The 22,766-nt window shown below is 40.9% G+C and overlaps 1 protein-coding gene and 1 long non-coding RNA gene across 3 annotated transcripts in view; one reads left to right on the forward strand and one right to left on the reverse strand.

Annotated features, from left to right (window-relative positions):
- LOC147654775 (uncharacterized) overlaps positions 1-14,021 on the forward strand; it is a 30,906-nt gene extending 16,885 nt beyond the window's left edge. The window contains exons 2-4 of the long non-coding RNA XR_015283110.1: positions 7,820-8,665; positions 8,829-8,936; positions 11,499-14,021. This is a non-coding gene — a long non-coding RNA (uncharacterized LOC147654775). The remainder of the gene's footprint in view (positions 1-7,819; positions 8,666-8,828; positions 8,937-11,498) is intronic.
- LAMA4 (laminin subunit alpha 4) overlaps positions 1-22,766 on the reverse strand; it is a 98,585-nt gene that overhangs the window by 47,829 nt on the left and 27,990 nt on the right. For both annotated transcript variants that reach the window (XM_086876848.1, XM_023923966.2), the window contains exons 3-9: positions 18,542-18,666; positions 14,441-14,521; positions 9,518-9,732; positions 6,033-6,128; positions 4,069-4,220; positions 3,810-3,920; positions 1,095-1,206 (exon numbers count right to left, since the gene is read on the reverse strand). In XM_086876848.1, the coding sequence (XP_086732974.1) occupies positions 1,095-1,206; positions 3,810-3,920; positions 4,069-4,220; positions 6,033-6,128; positions 9,518-9,732; positions 14,441-14,521; positions 18,542-18,666 (892 nt within the window). The remainder of the gene's footprint in view (positions 1-1,094; positions 1,207-3,809; positions 3,921-4,068; positions 4,221-6,032; positions 6,129-9,517; positions 9,733-14,440; positions 14,522-18,541; positions 18,667-22,766) is intronic.

The following is a 22,766-nucleotide window of genomic DNA, read 5'->3' on the forward strand; positions in this document are numbered from 1 at the left end:
TTATGCTGGCACCCGTGTGTATGCACACAGGGTGGTGCCTCTGTAGAGGAACAGTTTTGAGTGTGGTGGAAATAATTTTCACTTACTTGTTTCCAACTGTTTTAGTTCTATTCACAGCCACGGACATTGTTTCTTCTAGAACAGCTTAATGTGATTGTGCTATTTGTGTGCCAGATCAGATGCATATCTGCCTTATGTGGTTCCTGTCCTGCTCCAAACCAGTTAATGATACTAAAGGGTGATTCTTTTGACACAGATGTCAGCCATGATTTTTAGCGGGGCTCACAATGACACTTTTACTCAATAACTATAGAAATAAAATAATGGTGGATGGCCAGGCAGTCAATGGTTTTTTAGAACCAGAGGTGTAAAAAGACAGTACAAATATAACATACTATAGGGTCTTAGCCTGCCTCTTTTGTGTGATGGGACGTATTAACCGTGTTTCCTGAGAGAAAGTAATGGAGCACCTGTGGAATTAAGGATAGGAAGGATAAAAGTTGATATGTAACCACTCTTCCTTACACAAGTTACTAGTTATTGGCTTGAAATAACTGCTGAGAAAGAACTTTTCAGGTCTATTAATCAAATATTTCCATTGGAAAAGGGCTGTTTAACCTCAACTACCAGTCAGCATTTCTATTCTGGTGCCATAGACAGTTTTTGCATACTGTTGGCTTTGCTGAAGATGAGGGGAAACCAGTGTGTTCTGCAGCAGGGTGGAGGCTTTCATGTTGCAGGTGTACAGGGGACAGGGGTGTTTTTGGGTGCATTGATTTGGGGTTTCATTGTTTTCTGCAGGTACTGAAGAAGAGGCTGCAATTGGTTTAATCTCATTTTTATATGTCAGGATGATAATGGTATGTCATAGATATTACAGATGAAGATGATTATCTCTGACTAGGAAATAATTTTAAAGAGCAGCTGTGCTTGACAGAGTGTTCACTGTTGCCACAAATTACATATTGTCCTATATATCAAAAGATTTTCCTTTGATATATAGGGCAGCAAAAATTCTTGATGATCCATTAATACGTGAAGGTTTCGTTAATACATTCTTGACACTGAGATGAACCAGAAATGAATCTGTTTACCTTCAATGTTATCTCTTATATTATTGAGCTGCTGCACAAGCTGAGAAGCACGGTTGTTGATCTCTGTGGTTTCCTTCTGTACCAGTCGGCCTTTGCTGGATGCTTCATTTCCCTATGAATAAACCATGAGAGGTAAACATTAGATTTCTTTTCAGATGTGAGGATGAGCAGTATAAACACACATTTTTGCTTTCTCCTGGTGAGCACATGGGAGTCCTTTTTATCATATAAAGTAGTATTTAAAGGTGTTCAAAGTGAAGATCTGTCTTGTCAGTGTTTTCAGAATTGCAGAGTGAGAGATTAAAACCTGCCCCATATTTATCCGTCATTTGCTGCAATGTGATTTTCATAAATTATGTACAGATGTAAAATTCTATCTGCTGAGTCTCCTAGGCATTCAGTGGGGCTGGCTCATTTTGCTGGGTATGGCATTTCCTGAGTAAACAAATAGAATGAAGAAGAAGGTGTCAAGCTACCAAATGTTTTTAGATCTGTGTCTCCCTGCAGCTTGTTAAAAATAAGAAAAAGCCTGAGGATTGAAAAGACTCTGAGGAACACAGACACAGCCCTGTACTATATTGTGCTGGAGACTGCACTCTGCATTGTCTTCTCTTACTTAGGGTTTGTGGAGGCCCCAGGTGGCATTTGAAAGCAAGGCCAGGGTGGGCAGCACCTCTGAAAGGGATGGGCATAATGATAAAACAAATTGTAAAGGTTACAAGACTGATAAAACAAGTGTAAGGGTTAGTAGAAATGTTTCTGGTTCCCATCTTCCAAATATTCAGAATCAAGCTATGGGCTGTTTTACTCAAAACTCATCTCATGCACACTTTGGGAGTTACAGGAAGTTACAGGAGTTATATTTAATGGAAAGATTTGCCTACAGTTTATCCATTCACCCAGCCTTTGTGGTTTAGATCAGAATCTGCAGCAACCCCTGAGACGTGGAGACGTGCTTCAAATAAATTTGGGGCATAAAATACTAAAATCCTCTGAATAGAAAATGCTCTGTGTCTCTGCAAAACCCACTCAAGGCCCTAGCACCCACTTTCCATAAATGTACCCTGAAATAGCAAAGACCTCAATATATTCAGAGTTACTATTGTGGTCTTCCTCTGTCAGAGTCTGGGGTCATTATTTCTCTTGCCTTTCAAGTAACCACAAGTATTGATGTGGAACCAACATTAGAAGTAACCAGGGAGAAAAGACTAGAGAAAACACTGAATTTATTTGTTCAGGGATGGTAAAATTGAGGAATGAGGAAAGAAATCCCCAGATAGTACTGCAAATGAAATGTTATTATCCAAACTCACTAAATATTCATAGAAAACCTAATGCCTTAATCAGTCTGCCCACCAGCTACAGAGAAGGACACTGAGGTGAGTGAGCTCTGATGGATATTCACAGGTACAGAGCTGTGAGTGTGAGTTGATTTAATCAAAGTTCTCTTGAACACAGGCATAGTCTATATAAATCTTATCTTATAAATCCGTTCTTCTAAGTAAGTGTTGATTAAAAACACACAAAATTAAATTTTCTCTTCCACTTTCCTTTGTGTTGCTTTTTTTGCCCCCTAGTTGCTCCTATATTTAAGTTTTAGTTTAAGGTATGAATATAATTTGTCTTGTGAAGGAATTGGTAAAATGAATATAAGGTCTGTCACTTCAAAATAAGCATGAAATATAATCTAGTTCTATGACAGCTGTGGCTATCTTTTATAATAACATAGAGTGATGAATTTTACTAACATATGTATATTATAGCAACAGGAAGATGTTTAATATTATCTTTTTAAAACAGAGGATAAACAATTTTGAACTCTATGTCTTCTCTTAACATATATCATAGCAGTGTTCTTCTAGGATGTAATGAAAGTGTTGTGGGAGATGAGAGCTGATAATTTTATAGCCTGTCAGCTGGATGTGGATGCAACATTTATGCTTTTAATTGTATTAAAAATATCTTGAGGGCTGATCAAGCTCCTATTTCAGTGAGTACATGAAAAACCTTTTAAACTGGAAGTTTTGAAATGTATTTTGAAATGTCTAATCAGGATTGATTTACTTTTAAGAGAGCATACATGTAAAATAGATATAGTACTAATGCTCCCAAAGTCAATCTGCATTAGTTTCGTGCTGGTTACTTCACTTAATTAGTAATCAGAATGTGAATGAGAAAGGCAGTGTGTCTATCCCAGATCAAACATGTTGTGTGGGAACTCAGCTCTTGAAGTGAAGGTTTTGTGACTGGTGACAAACCACACTCAACACACTTTTTACCTCCTTCCTTTTCTGTGAAGAAGACTTGAAAATTCATTTATGCTTTTAAGTCAGATTTAAAAGTAGAAAGTTATAAAACAGAAATAGAAAGAGAAGGTTCTTCCAGCTGTCAGGGTGCACCCACTCTTGTTTGGTGAACCTAAAGTGTCAGACTAGATGCTAAATATTTTCTTTATGAAGAGGGGTCAAACACTGGAGTGGGTTTCCTAGAGAAATGGTTGATGCTCCATGTCTGTCAGGATTTGAGAGGCATCTGAACAATGCCCTAATAACATGCTTTAACTTTTGGTTGGCGCTGTATTGCTCAGGCAGTTGGACCAGTTGATCATTTTAGGTCCCTTCCAGCTGGGACTATTCTATGCTCACCTCTTATGCCAACAGGTGAATATGACAAAGTGCCAACCCTCAGAGCTTTGGCAGAAGGCTGCAAACAAACCTGTTCATCAAGTGTTTCTGCTTCTCTGAGGAGATCATTCATCTCATCTGCAGCATCATCAACCTGGATGGTCCAAAGCATAGCATGATTCTTTTTTTTGGACATTGCCTCCTGTGTGTGGGGAAAAAAAGTCAGTGCATCTGAAAACAAACTCCTCTAGTGAGGGCAGGGATTGACATTTACAGGAATGGAGTGGAAATTCAAAGATTCAAACTACATGAAAAAAACAATATATAATCAATTATATTAGATATCATACCTGGAGATGAATAGTAGTGAGGTTCAGGTCATTCAAACGCCTTTGAGCTGCAACACCTGTAGAAATGCTCAGTAAAGTGGATTTGCTTTCATCGATAGTCAGAACTGACAATCGGATGTCATCTGTCAAATCCCAAATACATTTGTCGCAGCCTGATAAGAAAATAAGACAGCATAATTTTTCCTTAGTCCTTGTGTTAGTTAACAGAAAATATCTTAAATTCATGTAATAGTGCTCTTGACCCAGGGTGTTCATTCTCTTTGTCACTGATGCTTCCTGGTGGATAACCGCTTTTCTTTTGCTTTCATCCTCCCACTTCCAAGGTCCCACAGTACAGTTATGACATTTCCAGCTGAGCAGCACCAGATGGGACTGCTCAAAGAGGCTTCCACAAGGATTCTGTAATCAGCTGGGAGAGAGGGAGAGGTATTTCCTGGATATTCCCTAGGCTCTACATGTTTTATGGACTGAAGGACAGCAGATAAGGGTAAAAAAACCCAAAACAAAACCAACTGCACTTTGTCAGAACCTTGAACTTTCTATTTAAAATTTAGTGGTATGAGAAATAAGGATGTCCAGTGCATGAGCTCTTGGCCACCTACTTGATTATGAAAGCAACTTCTAAAAATATGGTTAAAATGTGCTTGGAAAGTGCTTGTGTAGAACTATGTCCTTGTTCCTGCGGAATGATTGCAATGCCACCTTGTTTATAGTGACACTGGCACAAACACTAAATGCAAGAGACTTAGACGAATGTGAAACGCAGATTCTTACAGACACTTTTGCTTGATATTTTAGCAGGTCCTGAATATTTTCCTTCTGGTTGCTCTTCAGGCCCATGACCCCTCCTCTTGGGAGGAACCCATGTGTGCTACATGCTCTGTATTATATACAAGTATAAATACACTAACATTTAAAAAATACCAGTGGATGCTAACAGCTACAACATAGTACTCCTGGAAACTCCCCAGGCTTCCTATCCTTAGAGTATGTGAGATAGTGAAAAAAGAGCTGACTGATGGATATATGCCAAGTTGTCAGCAGCAACAATCTATATTAGATGTTGTACTGGCTTTGACTGGGGTAATTTTCAGCACAGTTAATTTCAGTGGCTAGTATGGGGCCATGTTTTGGATTTGTGCTGAACACAGGGTTGATAATATAGAGATGTTTTTGCAGTTGCTGAGCAGGGCTAACACAGAGCCGATACCCTTCCTGCTTTTTGTACTGCCATGCTGGTGCTGACACTAGGGATGTCCTGGAAGCTGAGAGGAGACACAGCCAGGACAGGTGACCCCAGCTGACCAAAGGGGTATTCCAGAGCATGTGACACCATGCCCAGTAAATACAGTGGGGGGAAGAAGGAGGAAGGGGAGGACATTTGGATTGATGGCATTTGTATTCCCAAGTAAATATTATGTGTGATGGGGTCCTGCTCTCCTGGAGATGGGTGAATGCCTGCATGCCCATGGGAAGCAGTGAGCATTTTGCTTTGTTTGCAGAAGTGTATGTGTGGCTTGTGTGCCCACAAATTTTCTGGCTTTTACCCTTCTGATTATCCCCCTGTTCCTTCTGTGTTGTTGATGGGGTTAAACTACAAATAGAGAACCATAAATTATATGCAAGATGTCACAGGTAAAGTTGTGAGGACAGTTTTTAGGGCCAGAATAGTATTTTTCAAGGCAGTGTGTCTCAAGGTCTCCGGAAGTGGATTTGGTGATACCTCCCTACTACTCTCCAATTTAGACCTGAATGTGCAGTCTGTATCACAGAGCTGGATATATGCCTGTACTCAGACAAGAGTGTAAGAACATGATGAAGTACTCAGTCAGCAGGACATTGTGTATATTGGGACCACTGTCAAAATCCTGGGCCCACTGGAGTAGGTTCTTAAGCTAGTATTTGTAAGCTTCTAAATATAAGAACAATATTAATTATTGGTGTTTTCATGATAATGTTCTTACTGATGGTTGGGCAGTCTGTGTCCGTAGAAACTTCAGGACTGTCTGCGAGGCATTCTCCAGTCTGGCTGTCACACATCCTCCCTCCACAGTTACATGCTGGAGGAAAAAGAAAGGACATTTGAAAGGAGAATCTTCAAAATGTACAGTTCCCACTCCCAAGACTAGTGAAATTACTATACTTAGGATTGTGTGTGGATATTCAAACCTATATCAAGAACTTCTTGGACTGATTTTCCCTTCAGTACTTGGAAAAGATGTTGCTTGGACTGGTCAAATTTGAATAAATGAAATATGAAGGGGAAAACACCTCTGCTGAAATTACTTGTTCAAAGCTTGGTCACAAGTACAGCTTGAGTTGCTCAGAAGGGCCACTGTAAATTAATGTCTAGAGATGGTGACATTTAGGAGATGTATTAAGAAGAACAGGGCAAGTAAAGTTAATTATTAGTTACAAATCTCTCCACAGCCCCGTGGAATTTATCAGCACTTTGTCAGGCCATCACTAAAAAGGCTTTGCAGCTATCAGGGTTTGATAGTGGACTCCAGTTACACTGTTAGCTTGAACATATCAAAAAGTAAATATTTCCTATCACTTACAATCAAGAATAAATGATGTTTTATATTTATTTTTTCAGACTTGAGAAAGCAACATTTTTATTTCCAGCATGAGTGGCTTTTTAAAAAATCCAATTTTTAATCTAACATCTCTAAACCTCTTTCAAGGTTTAATTGGCCTTTTAAAAATATTATTTTAAAGATTAAAATATTCTTGGAACACTTTGATACAATAACAAAAACTCAAGCAGAACATAAGAACAACAGCAATCTATCTGGAATTTATTTTGGTCTTGTGATTCATGGTTTCACCAGAACCTCATATAAAAAAATATTTTACTGCCTTTTTATTGCAGCCCATTCATTGATATCTATGAATTGCCCTTGTATTTACATTTCCCATTGCATATTCAAGGATTTGTCAAGTGAAAATTTGTAATATAACTTCAAAGACAACACCATGCACTAGTGTGAGAATAATTTTGTGTAAGTGGACCAGTGTTAATAGAACTAATCAGTTTTTGTACTCATGTAAGAACAGAAATTGGTTATGATTTCTTTGATGTAGTCAGTATTTTGACCTTATCACAATCTGTGCCTCCCAGATTTTGGATCTGTGATTACTTTTAATTTGTTATTTCTTTTTTTAAGAAGTGAAGGCAAAGTATTGTTTGAAAGTAGAGATTTTACCTATATTATGTGGATTAGGCTATCGCCAGGTAGCAAGATTAAAGTTAAAAGGTTAAGATTTTGATTGGTGCTCAAGAAAATAAAATTGTGTCTTCTTATTTAAATGAATACCTGTGAGTCTGCTGCACAAAATCTTATAGCAAATTAATTCCCAAAGCAGTCTGGACCATTTTTCAACTACTGGTTTAAGATATACCACATTTTTAGTACGGAATTATGACTTTCAATGATACTATAGTTTGCTGGTGGGGAAAGCTTCTAAGCTTTACCATTTGTGGAGAGCTTTGAAATATGGCTAAAGGATATGTGGTTAAAAAAAAAATAAAATTAAAAGCAGCTGAAAACTACCATTCACAGCTACCCAGGTTTTGTCTTCCACTCAAAAGAAAAAAAAAAAAAAAGATGATTTTAGATTGATAGAGTTGTTTGTTCATTTAGTTCTCTTGCCTTTTTTTGTTTTGTATACCCTTTGAGATGCTCTATGGAAACCATGTATGTAGACTATTTTGATTTTTACAATGGTTTTGTTTCTCTATTTTTAGTTTAAAGAAGATATTTGACTTCTTTCAGAATCAATTCTAAGCAATGGTTCCTATTTGTCCCACAAAGACAAACAAAGGATAAGCTTTCCCTGTGAAATAGGGAAATAGTTTGAATTTCATGGATGTATGGATGTACTGCAATCTGCACAGTACTGTCAAGTACAGCACATTGTGGTGCTCAGCAGAAATGAAGATGAAACAAGAAATGTAATTCTCTGAAACATAATACTGCGAAATCAGGATTTGCTAGAGTCAAGATTAAATTCACTTGTGAAAAGAGAAAAGCTGTACCTCTCACAAGGTATTCAAGTGCCCAAGCACTTTCTATTTTTAGCAAAGATGGAAGGAAATCTACTAACAAAGAGAATTACCACGCTGATTTGAAGTCTGTGTGAGCAGCCTGTACAGAGAACTCCTGTGCACCTCCTCAAGGGTGCAAACAAAGAAACTCTACCGAGGTGATGAAAAGTTTGATTTGAATTTTGAAACTGTACATTCAGAGGTGCCTTCCAAAATCCCTTCTTGCATAGCCCACTCATTCACTTGGAATGCCCTGTAACTCTCAGACTTCTGGCAAAGATACTCCTGGGTGCTTGAAGCTTTTGGCCATGGACAGGGCAGTATTACTGTGGTTTGCAGAGTGTCCCAAAACACAAATAATTGTTCCAAAACAAACTTTATAATAAGGAAGTAAAAATAAAGCCCAAATACACAGCAAGTTGCAAGAAGGATCAAGACACTGCTAAGTCCCTGAGGCCTGTAACTCTGTACCTGGAGGTGCTGGAGCACTTCTGAGGTTCTAGTTGAGTGTATGCTTCAACTGCCTTACCTTTGAGTCACACTGAGGTAAGAATAATCTGTCTTCCTCCTTTGTGTTCTGGTCCTTGAGGGACCCCTGTCAAAGAGTTTGGGCGGGAGCCCCAAGGTCTTTGCTCTGAAAACCTGCATTTTGCCTTTAGCAGTGGCTGTTCCTAAGTTTTTTGAAAGAGGATGTAAACTTCTCTTCCAGAGCCAGAGTGAGGATAAAAGGTATGAGATCAAAGCCCTGTTTGGATTGAACTCCATGTAAATTAGGACAATATTAGAGGAGACAAAAACTTGCAACCCCTCTGTGCAGGTATGTTCTGCTGAGGTACCCTGGGTAGCCATTTTCCAGACTCTGAAAGTACAATCACCTCTTGTGTGAAAATATAGTAACCAGCAAGATTATACAGACTTGTAGGAAATGCAGAATATATTACCAATGTGGAAAATAGCAGAAAGTGAGTGGCTGTTGGGTCAGGACAGGAAGGATGATCCTGTTCCCATAAAAAATACTTTCAAGTCTTTAAGCACCATCAGACTGAGTGGTCATGGTGTGGACAAGCACAAAGGTGAGGACTTTGTCCAAAGAACTCTTAGAGAACCTTATTTAAAACAAGATTCAGGAGAACACTACCCTGCCTCCATTAAACCTGCCCAGGCACTAGAGATGTTGGAGTCTGGGGTCTGAGACTTGCTCATGGGAGATGGAAAGATATTTCTCTGGCACCTGGGATGATTCAACTGAACAGGCATCCAAATTATCCCATCACCTGCCTCCCAGAGACACAGGTATCTGGCAACTGGTTCAGGCATCTGTGATTTCTGTGAGATCATGCCCAGACCGTGCTGTGCTGCCTGTTGCTCAGCTCTGCTGTACCAAACTACAGACAATACCTGTACAGTTTTTAGCAAATCTGGCGTCCCCATAGTAGCCTGGAGCGCATCGTTCGCAGTTGAACCCGGTGGTGTGGTGCAGGCAATTGCGGCACTGGCCGGTCACTTCATCACAGTCTTCAAAAATCAGATTTGGGTCTGAGTTGCCATTGCAGTCACATTTTTTACAAGTGCTTCCAATTAGCAAAGGGTTCCCATAGTAACCAGGGGCGCACCTGAAAGGAAGAGCAACACTGGCAATGATGAAGAGTGACATTCCTTTCTGCAACACCTTTTTATCTCTGACCTTCTTTATGTTACCAGGAATTGATCACTGTCTGCAGCTTCTAATGGACAGAGAGCTAATTAGGAGCTTTACTCCTACAGAGACTATTTTGTGCTCCAATCTCAATCTCTACTGTTACATATTTTCCCCTTGAATTCCCCTGGTATCTCAACTGTACCAGTCTGCATTAATTTATTTTTTGTGCATGTCTGTAGCAGCGAAATGATTTGCTCCCTATTGTTTTAAAATCTGTGACAGAATAACTTTGGCAGCAAGGCAGCTCTACAGTGTTTGTTTTGGTCTCTTTCAGCTCTGTATCTCACCAACTATATTGTGTTATATAGGAAACTGGGGTAAGAGACTGCATTTCAGGACGCTGAAACTCAGAGGAAGTTCAGGCCTTATTTCTATTATAAATGTACATAAAAAGTATAGACCAGGAAAGGTTTTTATAGAAATACTTCTATGGTGAGGTATTGGGGTGGTTTCTGGTTTTTGCAAAACAGAGTAGGTCCTGAACCAGAATCCATTTTTCAGATCTGTTTGATGCTATCCTGTTGAGTGAGGGTAAAAGGCTGAAAGCAGTCACCAGGAAGGGAGGATTCCTCTCTTGGTTTGCAGAGGGAGAGAGGGAAGTGGGTAGCAGGCACCCCAGCAAAGGCCTGAAATAAGTCCAAATTTCTTATCATGTCTTGTCATGTTTGGGAAGCATTTCAGTTGAGAAATTTCTACGTCTTAAAATGGGAGGCAGGTTGATATTGTGGTGGTTTTTCAGAGTATAGACCCACAGGTGATGTGTAGCATTCCTGGATGATCAGTGGCCCTAAGCAAAGAGTAGTAATAGAGTTGTTACCTGGAAAGAAAGTGTTTCAGATAAAAGTGTTTCTGCTGATATCAGGGAATGTGCTTAATCCTACAAGTAAGGGGAGCTTTTGCAAAGGAACCATTGACACAAGTACTAGTACTGGGGTGGGCATGCAGCACTAATGAGAGTGAATCCTTGAGCAAGGGATTCTCTGGGGGAGCTGGCATGTAGAGAAGCATGGAGCAGTGTCTGGAAGGATGGGGCAACCCACACTGTTAATGGTGTCACCACGTGGTGGCAGGAGGGCCCATGATGCAGAAGTCTGGAGCTCAGAGATCAGGGACTTATACCCCAGACTGGAAATGAGGAACTCCTGCCAGGAGGGGAATAACTGGCTGGTGTAACAATTGCTGGCTGAAGGAACTGGAGGATTGAATAGTTGCTGCAATGGTTTTGGTAAGGAATATTTATCGTAGTTCATTCTGTTTTATCACCACGTTTTCCTTGTCTCCCATCCAAAGTCCTGTTTAAGATGCTATTTTTTCTGTCTGCTGTTGGTGGGCAGGGAGGGTGAACACTTCAGGCAGTTCAGATTAATTTTCCCAGATTCTGGCTGGGTACCTAAACCATTGTCTTCTAAAGTCATGAACACAGTCAAATTCAGGTTCTGCCATGTCTGATCTATGAAAATGTGGGAGATCTGATAAAAGCTTTGAGTTTTGATCTGTTCCTATATTTTATTTTTCTTTTTCTTTTGATAGAGTAATTTCCTCAACACTGCTTTGTTCGTGTTCCAGTCCTGAATCCTCACAGTAGAAACACATAAAATTTTAAGCATCTTAATATAAACCACTTGGCTGCCTCAAATACTGCTTTTGTCAATGACAAAGGCTCTTTCTGTCTCTTTGCAGGACTGCCAGAATCTTTGGTGCAGATTTTATCGTTTGGGTGACCCAGATGTAAAGAATCAAAGTGTGGCCGGGAGTTCTGTGCACCCCATGAAGAACTCACTCAACACTGAGTGCATCAGTTGGTTTGGCTGAATCATTCCCCACTCCCATGGGAGTTAGAGCAGACAGTGATGGGTAGAGCTACTAGTCAGTCATGCCAGAAGTCTTGCTATGATTTCCTAAGATTTCCAGTTTCTTTTTGTTTTTCTGTAGTTTGGTATTTTCCAAATGATCATCTGTCTAATGTGGCCGCCAGGTTCACAGAGGCCACTGAGTAGGGCTAGGGTCAGACCAGCCTTTTTCTCAGTGCTGCCCACATCTACCAACAACAGCATGCTATCCCCACCAGGCCTGCAATGTCTGCCCTCTCATCAGGACAAGGCCATTTCCCCCCACTTCTTTTCTGAAACAAACTGTTCATTTCCCTTGCCAGGAATGTAGAGGACATTTCCTCACATCACCACAGATGTATTTTACACGTGCTGCTTTTTATGATCACCTGAGGCACCAGAACAGGTTGCCCAGAGAAGCTGTGGATGCTCCATCTCTGGCAGTGATCAAGGCCAGGCTGGATGGATTTCTGAGCAACCTGATCTAGTGGAAGGTGTCCCCACCCCTGGCATGGGGTTGGAGCCAGGTAACCTTTAGGGTCCCTCCCAACCTGAACTCTTCTATGACTCTATGACTCACTTTTATTAGCCATAACTTCTCATCTGGAGCAGCTGCTCAAAGCAAAAAGAAACCTTCAGAGCTGAAAATAAATGTGTTACCTTGACTGTCCCCTTCCCTTTGCCACTCAGTACATCTCACAGTGCTAAGGCATTTAGCCTCTTTTGAATTGGGGGTAGAATGTGAGAAGAGCAGAGGCCACTGACTGGAAACATACTGCTCCAACTCTGCACTTTATGGCCTGAAAAAGTTAAGAGCCCTGCAGTAAATGTCTTTTCCTGGATTGTATCAATAAATGACCCTTTTTTTTGCTAAAAGAGAATATTTCCTCTCCCATAATAAAACTGCAAAGTTGTCTTTGTTTCATTTTGCAGCCATAGTTGCTTCCTGTAATTATCCGTGAGTAAGAAATTAGCTTCCTCTTCTCTGGCAATGCCGAAAGAACATTTTTCATCTATTTGCTTTTGACAGTAAAATGTAATTTGTTCAGTTCTTTTTAACATTTGTGCATTAACAAAACCTGCATGTCATCAGTTACCACCCTGATGCCTTACTGCTGAAGTCCAGGGGAAAAATGATTAATTCCTAAATTTGGGAAGCTGGTTTTCTCAGTTCCTAACAAGGGCCTCTGTGAATTCACACCTCCTTTTTCTGGCAGTGCCAAGCAGCAGTGTGTGCCAAGCAGGACTTGCTCTTTAGCAAGTGGGCAGGGGCAAACAATGCATCATCCAGCTTTGAAACACATTTTGATGTTTCCGATACAAATGGGAGTAGAACCAGGGGCCGACCAGAAGGCAAGTCCTGTTTGTTACTGCTCGCACCTTACCCCAGCAATCAGCCAGGGTCTTCACGTGGTGACCAGGACAGACTAATTTCTTTCTGTGGTTTTTTCTACACAGCTCTGCCTTCCTCGAGACAGATGCACTGTGTCAGGCTCAGTAGTGGCCATTAGGAAACAAAGCTGATGCTATTTTCAGCTCTTTCTATGCTACTGTTACCCATTTCATAGGATTTGTATTGCTTGTAGTCTGGGTTGACATTTTAATAACCATTAAGAAACCTCAATGACCTTTTAATTGTCTGCATTATCCTTTGTGTACAAACCTGACATTCTGAAAGAACAAAAGAATACAGCCATGGGCCTGTAAACAAGGATGGGTTTTTTATTTTTATGCCATCTGCTTTCATTGTTGCTGTCATAATTTTAGTGATGTGGAAGTAATAGACTGATGTTTTTGCATCATCTGTAAGGAGAAAAGCCTTTACTCATTGTTCATCTTACCTTTTTAATTTTTATTTGCCTTTGCATCTTAAGCATCCCTTTTCTCCCTTCTCTGATGGCTAAATTAAGTATCATTTGAATTCCAGGCTTGCCCATTATTGACAGTTGACTAAAGACTTAAATACTTCAGGGGCTTAAAGGGAAAACAAAAGGAGATGCTCAGGAAGCCATTGTCTGAGCCATCCTATATCCCTTAGTCTTTGTGTTAGAGCTGTTTTAATTTATTGGCTGCTCAAGGACAATTTCTGGATTATAATCAGGCCCCTGACATTCATTGAAACATCATCCACGTGTGTTCATAACAAGTAAGAGCGGCCTCTTACAGCACATGAAGTTATATTTCTGCTGTATAGTTCAATTTATTTGTGTCCTTTGTTATTTAGGGGATATTTACTGGAAATTGTTTATGGACATAAGGGAAAGTTGAAAAGCAACACAGCAAACTGCCTATAATTGCTTGCTTGACTTTATTGAATTATGCCTGTGAAGTGCATTTAAAATGTAACTGAATAAAGCTGCACCTGCTTTAAGAATTTGACTCCATATTGGGTTTTCTCCTTTGCTTTTCTAAAAGTTATTTGGTAGAAACATGATGCATATTTTAGAGGGATGAATTGCAAGAGGCATCAATGTGGTGTATATTTTTCACTTCAGCTTCTGTTTCTGATTTGTATTTTGTATTTTTAAATTACATTCTTTTTAAGAGGATCACCACATGAAGGTGCACAAAATATAAGAACTTGATCAAAATACATGATATGTAAATGTCTGTCTTGCACTGACACTTCCCCTCAGCAAATTTTAGTGCTTTTCAGTTGGAACTGAACGAGATCATTTAACAGAGACAACCCTACCTGATGAAAACAAGTGCATAAGATTTCAGGGAAGATTTCCTGAAAAAATTCTGGACTTCTGTATTGCTGACCAGCAAGTCATCCTATGAGTTTCTTACCTTTCACAGTTGGGTCCTGCATAGTTTTCCTTGCAGACACAGCGCACACTTCCACTTCTTCTGTAACAGGAGACTGCAAAGCTGGAATTTCATTAGGATGAATAGTTAGAATACCAGGCAATTACAGACACTTGGGACTGGTTTTTTTTTGGTACAATATGGGCATATATTAATGAGAACTCTGGCTCTTGGTTGTTAATTTCTGAATAGGTATTTGGCTCTTTACATAATTTATATTATACCCCTTGTTTAGACTTTAAATTAGTTTACAAAGCACGAACTAGTGTATAGAACTTACAGAGCTATATAAATACAGATGTACATGTATGAAAGTTCATGTCTTCTAGTACAGATCAGACACATTTGCAGGTTTTGATACACACACTTTAGATAAGGGACTTAAGATAAATGTGTATGTCATGTGAACCTAATTGTTTCCTGTCTGTTATCCTAAGGGGTAAAATAATGTTTGTGGAAGACACTGCAGTGAGCACTTCAGGAACTGAGATTCTGGAATGGGTGCAGCAGTTTCCTATGCAAATCCTACAGTTTTTCCTCAAATTCCAACCTGGAAGTTCCTAGTGGTGAAAAATGACCTCAGTAATGCTGTCCTCATTCAGAGTAACTGAGTTTACAGTAACCAAGGCTGCTCTGCCATCTTCCCAAGCAAGCTGGAAAGAGTCTGCGGCTCTTCCGAGACCAACATGCCAAGAAGTGATGCTGACTGCTGTAATGGCTTGGGCTGTAATTTCTACTGCTGTGATTATAAATCATGGATTCCTTTGTTTTCTTATGTTTTCAAGATTTGACAAAAGTCTAAGTAAATATGAGACCCAAGAAACAGCAGTAGCCAGATGTGGGAAGTGAAAATTTTATATGCATTTCAAACGCGGCGATGGGCATGGCTTAAAAGGAAAAAAAGAGATACGGTCCTAGGATGTTTCTAGTTAGTTTTCAACATGTGTGAATAAATTTCTGCCAGCACTAGATGCAACCAGAGTAGTGAGTGGCAGCAGTTTCCAGCTTCTGGCCCATGGTTGCTAAAACACAGCTCCTCAGTCATACGGGGCTAGGCAGCTGTAGCTGGGTTACATCCACTTCACACAGGACAGAAGACTCAGAGCAATGGGAAAGTGCATGATCCATGTACTGCTTGTTCCAGGAACAAACAGCATTGCAAGGTGACAAGAGTATAATTTCCGTTCCTGCCAGCATTTCTCAACTGGTTGGACAACCAGAGATGAAAAATCTGTCTGGATCTCTGCTGTGTCAAAATACTTGATATAACCAGAGAGAACATAAAATGAGATTCTTCTCACAAAATTTACCAATTTACTGCTGTGTGACTTTTACAAGAACATGTTGAGAAAGTCATAATAGTTTGGCAGCCTTCCCCTTTTAGAAAGTCTAATTCCTTCACGTAGTTGCAAAAACCACATTGTGGATCTAAGCTATGAAGTAAGACTGAAGTTTTATACTTTTTGTGAACTTCTAGGGGGAAAAAAAGGCTTTAGAATTCCCTTGGGTTTGAAAAGAAATAACATCTGCTGGACTGTGAAACAACTTCCATCCTCCCTTTTTTGTTCCAAAGAGATGACATGATGCTTCATGTGTGATGTCCAAAAGTTACTCCAAAAAAGTTCCTAGGATAGAAGATATGAAGATAGTCTGGTCAGAAAATCTAGAGACACTACTGAATTCCTGGAAAAAATATCTATCTGGTGAGTCTGTCAGTTTACAGATTTGGTATTCTATTTCCAAAGGAAATAAGGGTACAAAACAACATCCTTTGAATGTTCTTTTTTTAAGCCATTTTATGCTTCTTTGCTTCTGGTAGAGTTATAATTTTGCCTTACTCTTTATATGTAGTAGGATTAATGAAGGAAAATTTAAAAAAAACCCCAAACAACTAATAAAGAACATTTTTTCTTTGAATTTAGTTAAGCTTTTGTAAAGCTTAATGTTGCCCAGTTATTTTTTGCCTGTTCCAGCCCCAGCTGAAGACTATTTCTGTGGTCAGGTCTCTCATGCAAGAAGCTGAACAGGCAATTTCTGCACATTATTTAAATAGGGGTATGAAGCAACTTGGGATGGGATGTTTCTTTAATTATTACCTTCAGGACTTTTCTGAGGGAAAACCAAGGAGGAGAATTTTTACTGATGTAGTTTCAAAAGGGAGACAATGTCATAGAACATAGAATATTCTGAGATTATGGGACCCCTGAGGCTCATGAAGTCCAAGCCATGTATTGCTGCTAATATTGAGGTATCTGCTTTCAGGTTTCTTGCAGCCTTTGTTCTCCCTTCCCAATCCCATGTTGCTGAGTTTTGGATTTGGGGTTTCCTTCTCTTTAGTGGTTTGGAATAGGAGAGGCATAATGTCCCTAGCTAAGGAGCATGTTGAAACAGGGAGTTGGCCTCTGCCTCCCTCTCTTATAGCACTGGCAGAGAGCAGCTGCAGCCCAAAGCCCTGCTCAGTGCCTGGTGGGCCATCCAGCTCCCTGCTCTCAGGGAGCACCTCTGCAGAGCCTGTTGGGCTGCAGGGTGAATGCACACCCTGCAGGTCTGGGTGAATGCACACCCAGTCCTGCTGTGTCAAATCCAGCTCTAGGGAGCACAGGCCAGACCTTGCCTGACTGACCTTGCTTGGTAGAGCCTGAGGCTCATGTAGTAGTGCCTCAGGCATGTGCAGCCCAGGCTGTGGCTTAGAGAACAGCTTTTTACACCAAAGTGGCTGCTCTGTGCCCAACAGATTACAAGAAACCCTTTGCCAAGGAAAAAGCACTGCTCCTGACTGCTGTATTTCTAATTTTTCAGGCATTACCGCTGCTACTGAAACTGGAAGAAAAAGTCTGGTTCATCTGTGAGCTTGCTCACTCCTAAGCCTTTCTACATGTGAGCAAAGCCAGGTTCTTCCACTGTGTCTGAAGGATTTTTTCTGTAATCCAGGCAAAGCTGAAGCTTTTCAACAATAGCTGTTCTTCACCCCAGGGCCCTTCTCACATGTCTGCAGCTCACTGCAAAAGTCAAGAAGGGATCTGTGGAAATTTGGCCAGAGTGATTTTGTTCCTTTTCCAGCTTGAGCCCCAAGAAGCTGAGCAAAATGCAGCTCCATCCCACCTTGAGGTTGTGTGAGTAATCCTATAGCAACAGCTAACAAGTACAGGAAGGACAAAATCCCCTTTGAAGTCCTGTTGAAAGCAGAATGGGAAACAACATAAGAGGAATACCTAGCTCCCTGAAAAGCAGCGTCAGCCTGTTGGCAACTCTTTACTAGCATCTCCCTGTGGTGGGAGTTGCATAGATATCTCTCTCCCAGAGCATGAATCTGAGCAAAAGGAAGTTGGTAATTTCTTTCAGCTGCATTACTGACATGCCACTAATTGTTTCTAATGGCTGGTTGTGGCTTGTAGTTTTGTGTTTTCTTTATTTTTTCTTTCCTTTTTTTTTTATTTTTTTTTATTTTTTTTTTTAAATCTGAAGGCACAAAAGCCCACAACATCTGGAGTTCTTTGATGTGGTCTTGGTTTTCTATCAGGCTTCAGAGTTTCTTACCCAAAAGTAGCTGGGTATCAGCAGAAGGGGGACTGTACCTGTCAAAGGGTGCTCCAGCACTTTCCTTTGAACTGCTACTATGCTAACCAGATCCAGCTGCTGTACATTCAGGGGACTGAAAAGTCATGCTTTTTTTTTTGTGTTTGGTCTTGCCCTTCAGGTGACATGTCTGTCTTTTATTTTTTTTTCTGTCTCAGCCACATTAATCTCAGATGCCACCTTTCTTGAGAATTGCTCTTTAAAGGATTTTTAAAAGCAATCAGACAACTGAATAATCTCTTCTACATAAAAGGGAGAACTTGAACTTGCTCATTCTCCTCTCTCTTGGTAAGAATTGGTGTGAGCATCTAAAGATATTTTGCACCTTCTAAATGAAATGCTACTTCCTGTGGCTATAAACATGAGCAGCTGGTAGCCCTCTTCTTTCCCCTGTGTTTGTCCAGGGCAACAGCTTTTGTCTCCTGTATTTGGGAAGGGATGCTGACCCCACCTTGGAAAGAGCCAAAGCCAACCCAAATCCAAGAGCAGCAAAGACTCTTTACATACTTGGTAAGAGCTGGCAGGGGGCAGGGGCAGGGCTGGCAGAACGTGGGCACTCCCCTGACGGCGTCACCAATGAAGCCATCCGGACACTGCTCGCAGTGCTGTCCTGTTGTGTTTCTCTGGCAGTCCTGCAGTGGAAAGAGACAGAATGGTGAAAGTTAAATGGTGGTGCTGCCTGATTCAGAAAGAGATCTTTTGGCTGAAGACCTGGCCAATCGGAAGAGCGGCTGATACCAGGTTTTGACCTTTCAAGGTGTTGACAGATTCAGGCAAGCAAGCTGTCACAGCTGCAAATAAAACTACTATAATTGATTACAATGACCAGCAGCAAGGGTTGGCAAGCTGCAGTACAGGACAAAACAGACATATGAGGCCAGCAGGCGCTGGAGCAGAGGTGTCAGAGCTACTCAGGTGTAGCTGCCAGCCCTGTTTTGAACTGCATGTGTCAGAAGGGAATGTGTCCCTTTCAAAGACTCCAAAGCTGGAAAAAAAAAAAGGTATCTGCTGGTAAATCCCATCAACAGACTTGAGCCAAGACACAGGTTCCAGCAAGACTGCTTCTGGGACCTGATGACTGGAAAAGAGAGTTGAGAGCTGTCTCACCAAGCTACTTTAGGAGAGTAGGAAGGATGCAGAAAGGGTTTCTCTCTGGGAATTGTGCAAGGGGTTTTGCAGTGTCCCTGAATTAAAACTCTCCAGTTACAGTGCTTTGTAAGGACACAGTACAGATGTGAGCAGCTGTGCCAACCTTGAGACAGCAAGGAAGCAGATCCATGGCAGACATATGTGGAGAGCTACTCTATCAGTGTATATTTGCTATAGGTTTGGGCTTCCTTGATTCTTCCTTCTTCTGAGCTAATACCATGGCTCATGGAAACTGCAGACTGACAGATGTGATTGCCAACCCTGGGAAGATGCCAGTGTCTATAATAAAGAAGAAGACCTCTGAGTACATGAATAAGCATCAACTGATTCAGGAACTCCTGCTTCACTATGTGCTGCAAATGGTGCAAATAAGCAAGGGTATGAAGGGGAATCAGAGGATGTCACCTATTTAGACTTCCACAAAGCAAGTTGACAGGATACTTGAAAAAGGTTTCTTTTGCAAACTGAAAGCTGATAAAGAGTAGGAAATCAAGGGTAGGATATGGCAGTAACTTTCCAGAGTGGGAAGAATATTCAGATCACCTAAGCCTTGGTACTGATAGGAGTTTTGTTCTCTATTCACCAGTGTCTCACAGAGACACACAATGTAGGGCTGCTCAGCTGTCATGGAAAGGCAGGAGGGTGTGGCTGGGTTATGTATTACTCAGAAGTCTGTAAACAAGCTGAATGCAATACAAGAGTTCACCCAAGTTCTCCAATACAAGAACTGAGGAGCACTGACTTGAAAAGGTACTTCCCAACACAAAACATAGACTTCTGCTACTTGTTGACAGGAGGCAAGAGAACCTGCAGGGACAAAAAGGGATTCCTTAGAAAAATTAATGGGCAAAAGATTTATAAATGGATATTCCAAGGACCCAAAAGGTATGTACCCTGTGACATACTCTACTACAACAGCTGTGGGTGATGGTGGAATACAAAACAGAGACTTCAGAAACAGGCCAGTCCAGGTTCTCTCCCAGCCTAGACATCTCACTGACTCTGATGGAGAACATCCATGGGCTGCAGAGACATTCAGTCAGGGCCTGCATGGGACCTCTTGTGCTACTTGGCCCAGGAGCTAGGAATTGACAGGGAAGCTGTGTGTGGGATTTCAGGAGTGCTCCAAATGGGAGGGAGCTCCCTATCCTGGGGCGAGGGACACCTTGCGCTGGAGTGGGGTGGGTGAGCTCAGCTAACCAACTGCTCACCTGCAGCATCCCCTGAAGATTTGAAACTCACTTTCTTCTCCAAACATGGTGTGTTCTCTGAAGAAATGAGTATGAGACGAGAGGAATGCGATTAGGGAAGACATTTAATGAAAACAGTCAAGCTTCACTTGCACAGGCATTCCTAAATTAGTTTTGTATCCACATGCTATGACTTGGATTTAGTGGCAGAATTTTGTTCTGGCAACACTGATGTTTTTGGTTTTGCTTGTGAAAACACAACTGATTTTTTTACCCAGTATTTCTTATTTGAATTTCATAAAGGCTCCCCAATTAGGACTCCTTATTTTAGCTCAGATCCTTTTTGATTCTAGAAGACTTTGATTGTACTGCTTGCTGCATGCTTTATAGTCATAGAGAACCTGTTTCCCAGAAATAATGTTTTTTGTACAAGGCTGTCATTTGGCCAGAAAACTCTATAGCATGTGGAATGTGATGAGAAAAAGGAAAAAAAGTTGATTTTTTTCCATAGATCTTTAGAGACATTAGCCATCAATAGTTTTAGAGTTAAAGATGGTTTTACTTAGTCACACTTGCTGCAAGGAATAAAATATTTTAAATGTAGTAAACCAGAAGGTTATTTTAACAAAGAGCCTCTAAAATGAAAGAATATTAGGAGGAAGTTTGAACAGGAGGAAGGTGAGGAGGAGGAAAGAGGTGGACTAAGAAAGGCATGTGGTGAGAACCAGAAGGCTAATGGAAGGCTTATACAGTTTTAAAAATATTTTGCATTTGTCATTATCCAATGAAAAAGTGATGTTAATGTACCACCAGAGACAGGAGAGCGTGGGCACTGAGCACTTGAAGTGCTTGAGCCACCCTGCATCTGAAGCACTGGCAGAGGCCTCGGGTGTGTTGGTTGTAGCCTTCACCGTGTTTGATCAATTCACTTCACCCTGCTTGTCCTCAGCTCTCCAAACAACACACAGGTATTAACAGAGGGAATCTGCTACTGGTTTCCAAAGCTCAAATATGACTGCAATGAACAGAGCAGGACAGCAAGTGGTGCTCTTCAAATCTGCAGTTTTTAATCTTCTAAACTGAAGGGAAGTGAAAAAGGGCTCTCTTACCCCAGATATTCCATTATCTGAGTGCACCTTTGTAGTTTTTCTCTGGTTAGTGATTATGGAAAAGTGGATTTAACTTATTTAGCCAGACAGAACTTTTGTGGGTATTTAGAACCGTATTTTTACAGTGATAGAAAAAGTGGCCTGATATTTTATGTCCAGTATTTTGCAACTCCAACTAAACTGCTGAGTGCATTAAGCCCCAGAGACATCTCTGAAGGCTGGGAGAACACCCCTGCAGCTCATGGGTGATTCTCAGCATTGGGTAACAGTGATGTGGTAATTTGAGAAAAGTGTTTTGCTTCTCTGAGGATTGTATTGAGCGGATTATCAATAGCAGCCTGGCTTCTAAAGGCTTCTGTGTGAGTCTAGAGCATGTAGTCATTCATCCATCAGTACACCAGCAGCTTGTCTGATGACAGAGTGGCTGGATTGTATCTGCCTGTGTAAGAAAATATCTTACCTGGTCATACTAGTCTGCTCTGGCACTCTCCCTGAGTGCCAACAATCAGTGTGAGCATTTTTACCTCTTACTCTGTTTGTGCACACATGAAAAGAACATGAAATAGTGCTGTGAGTGGTGTGGGGGGCGTGCGGTGTTACTGGGAAATGGTTGTCAGCACTGAGCTCCTAGACCCATTTGATTGGAAAGTAAAGCTGGAACTACTGTTCTGAGAACACACAACGCTTCATGTGATGCAGTTCTTCTCAGAAGATACATCTGAGCGCAAATAATAGTGAAAAGTTTGTTGATCCTCTCCAGGCAGTAGTACTAGGACAAGTTTCCCCAGCACAAGACAAGCATGCCTGTGTAAATTGATATAACTGGAAAACTGAGGTGGAAATCTGCCCCACCTTAATTTAGGCGCATGTACTTGCAAGAGAAGAGCTCATTCTGATGGTCTTTGAAGGCGCCAGCTTCATTAAATCTGCCATTTATGCAGTTTTAGGGAAATGATTTGATCTGAGGGATAACAAAGTGCAGCTTAGGCAGTCTGGCTCTTCTCCATAGGAAACAGGTAGCACACTGTTTTTCTGTGTACCCTCTAAAATTAAAGAAAGACAGAACCTGCCACAGTGATGCAGAGCACCTGTCAGACACCTAATGCTGGATGGCATGGAGACACTCGGGGGGCAGTCAAAATTTAATACTCAGCCCTACCTCTGGTGAAGTTAGTACAACAACAAACACCCACTAAAAACACAAATGCTCCCCCCCCTAAAAAAAAAACCAAACCAAAAAACAAACAGGGTCTTAAATATTGTCTGTGAAATCTGAAAGGGTCC

The sequence above is a fragment of the Cyanistes caeruleus genome, chromosome 2 (assembly GCF_971803275.1).
Source record: "Cyanistes caeruleus chromosome 2, bCyaCae1.hap1.1, whole genome shotgun sequence".
NCBI classification, from domain to species: Eukaryota; Metazoa; Chordata; class Aves; order Passeriformes; family Paridae; genus Cyanistes; species Cyanistes caeruleus.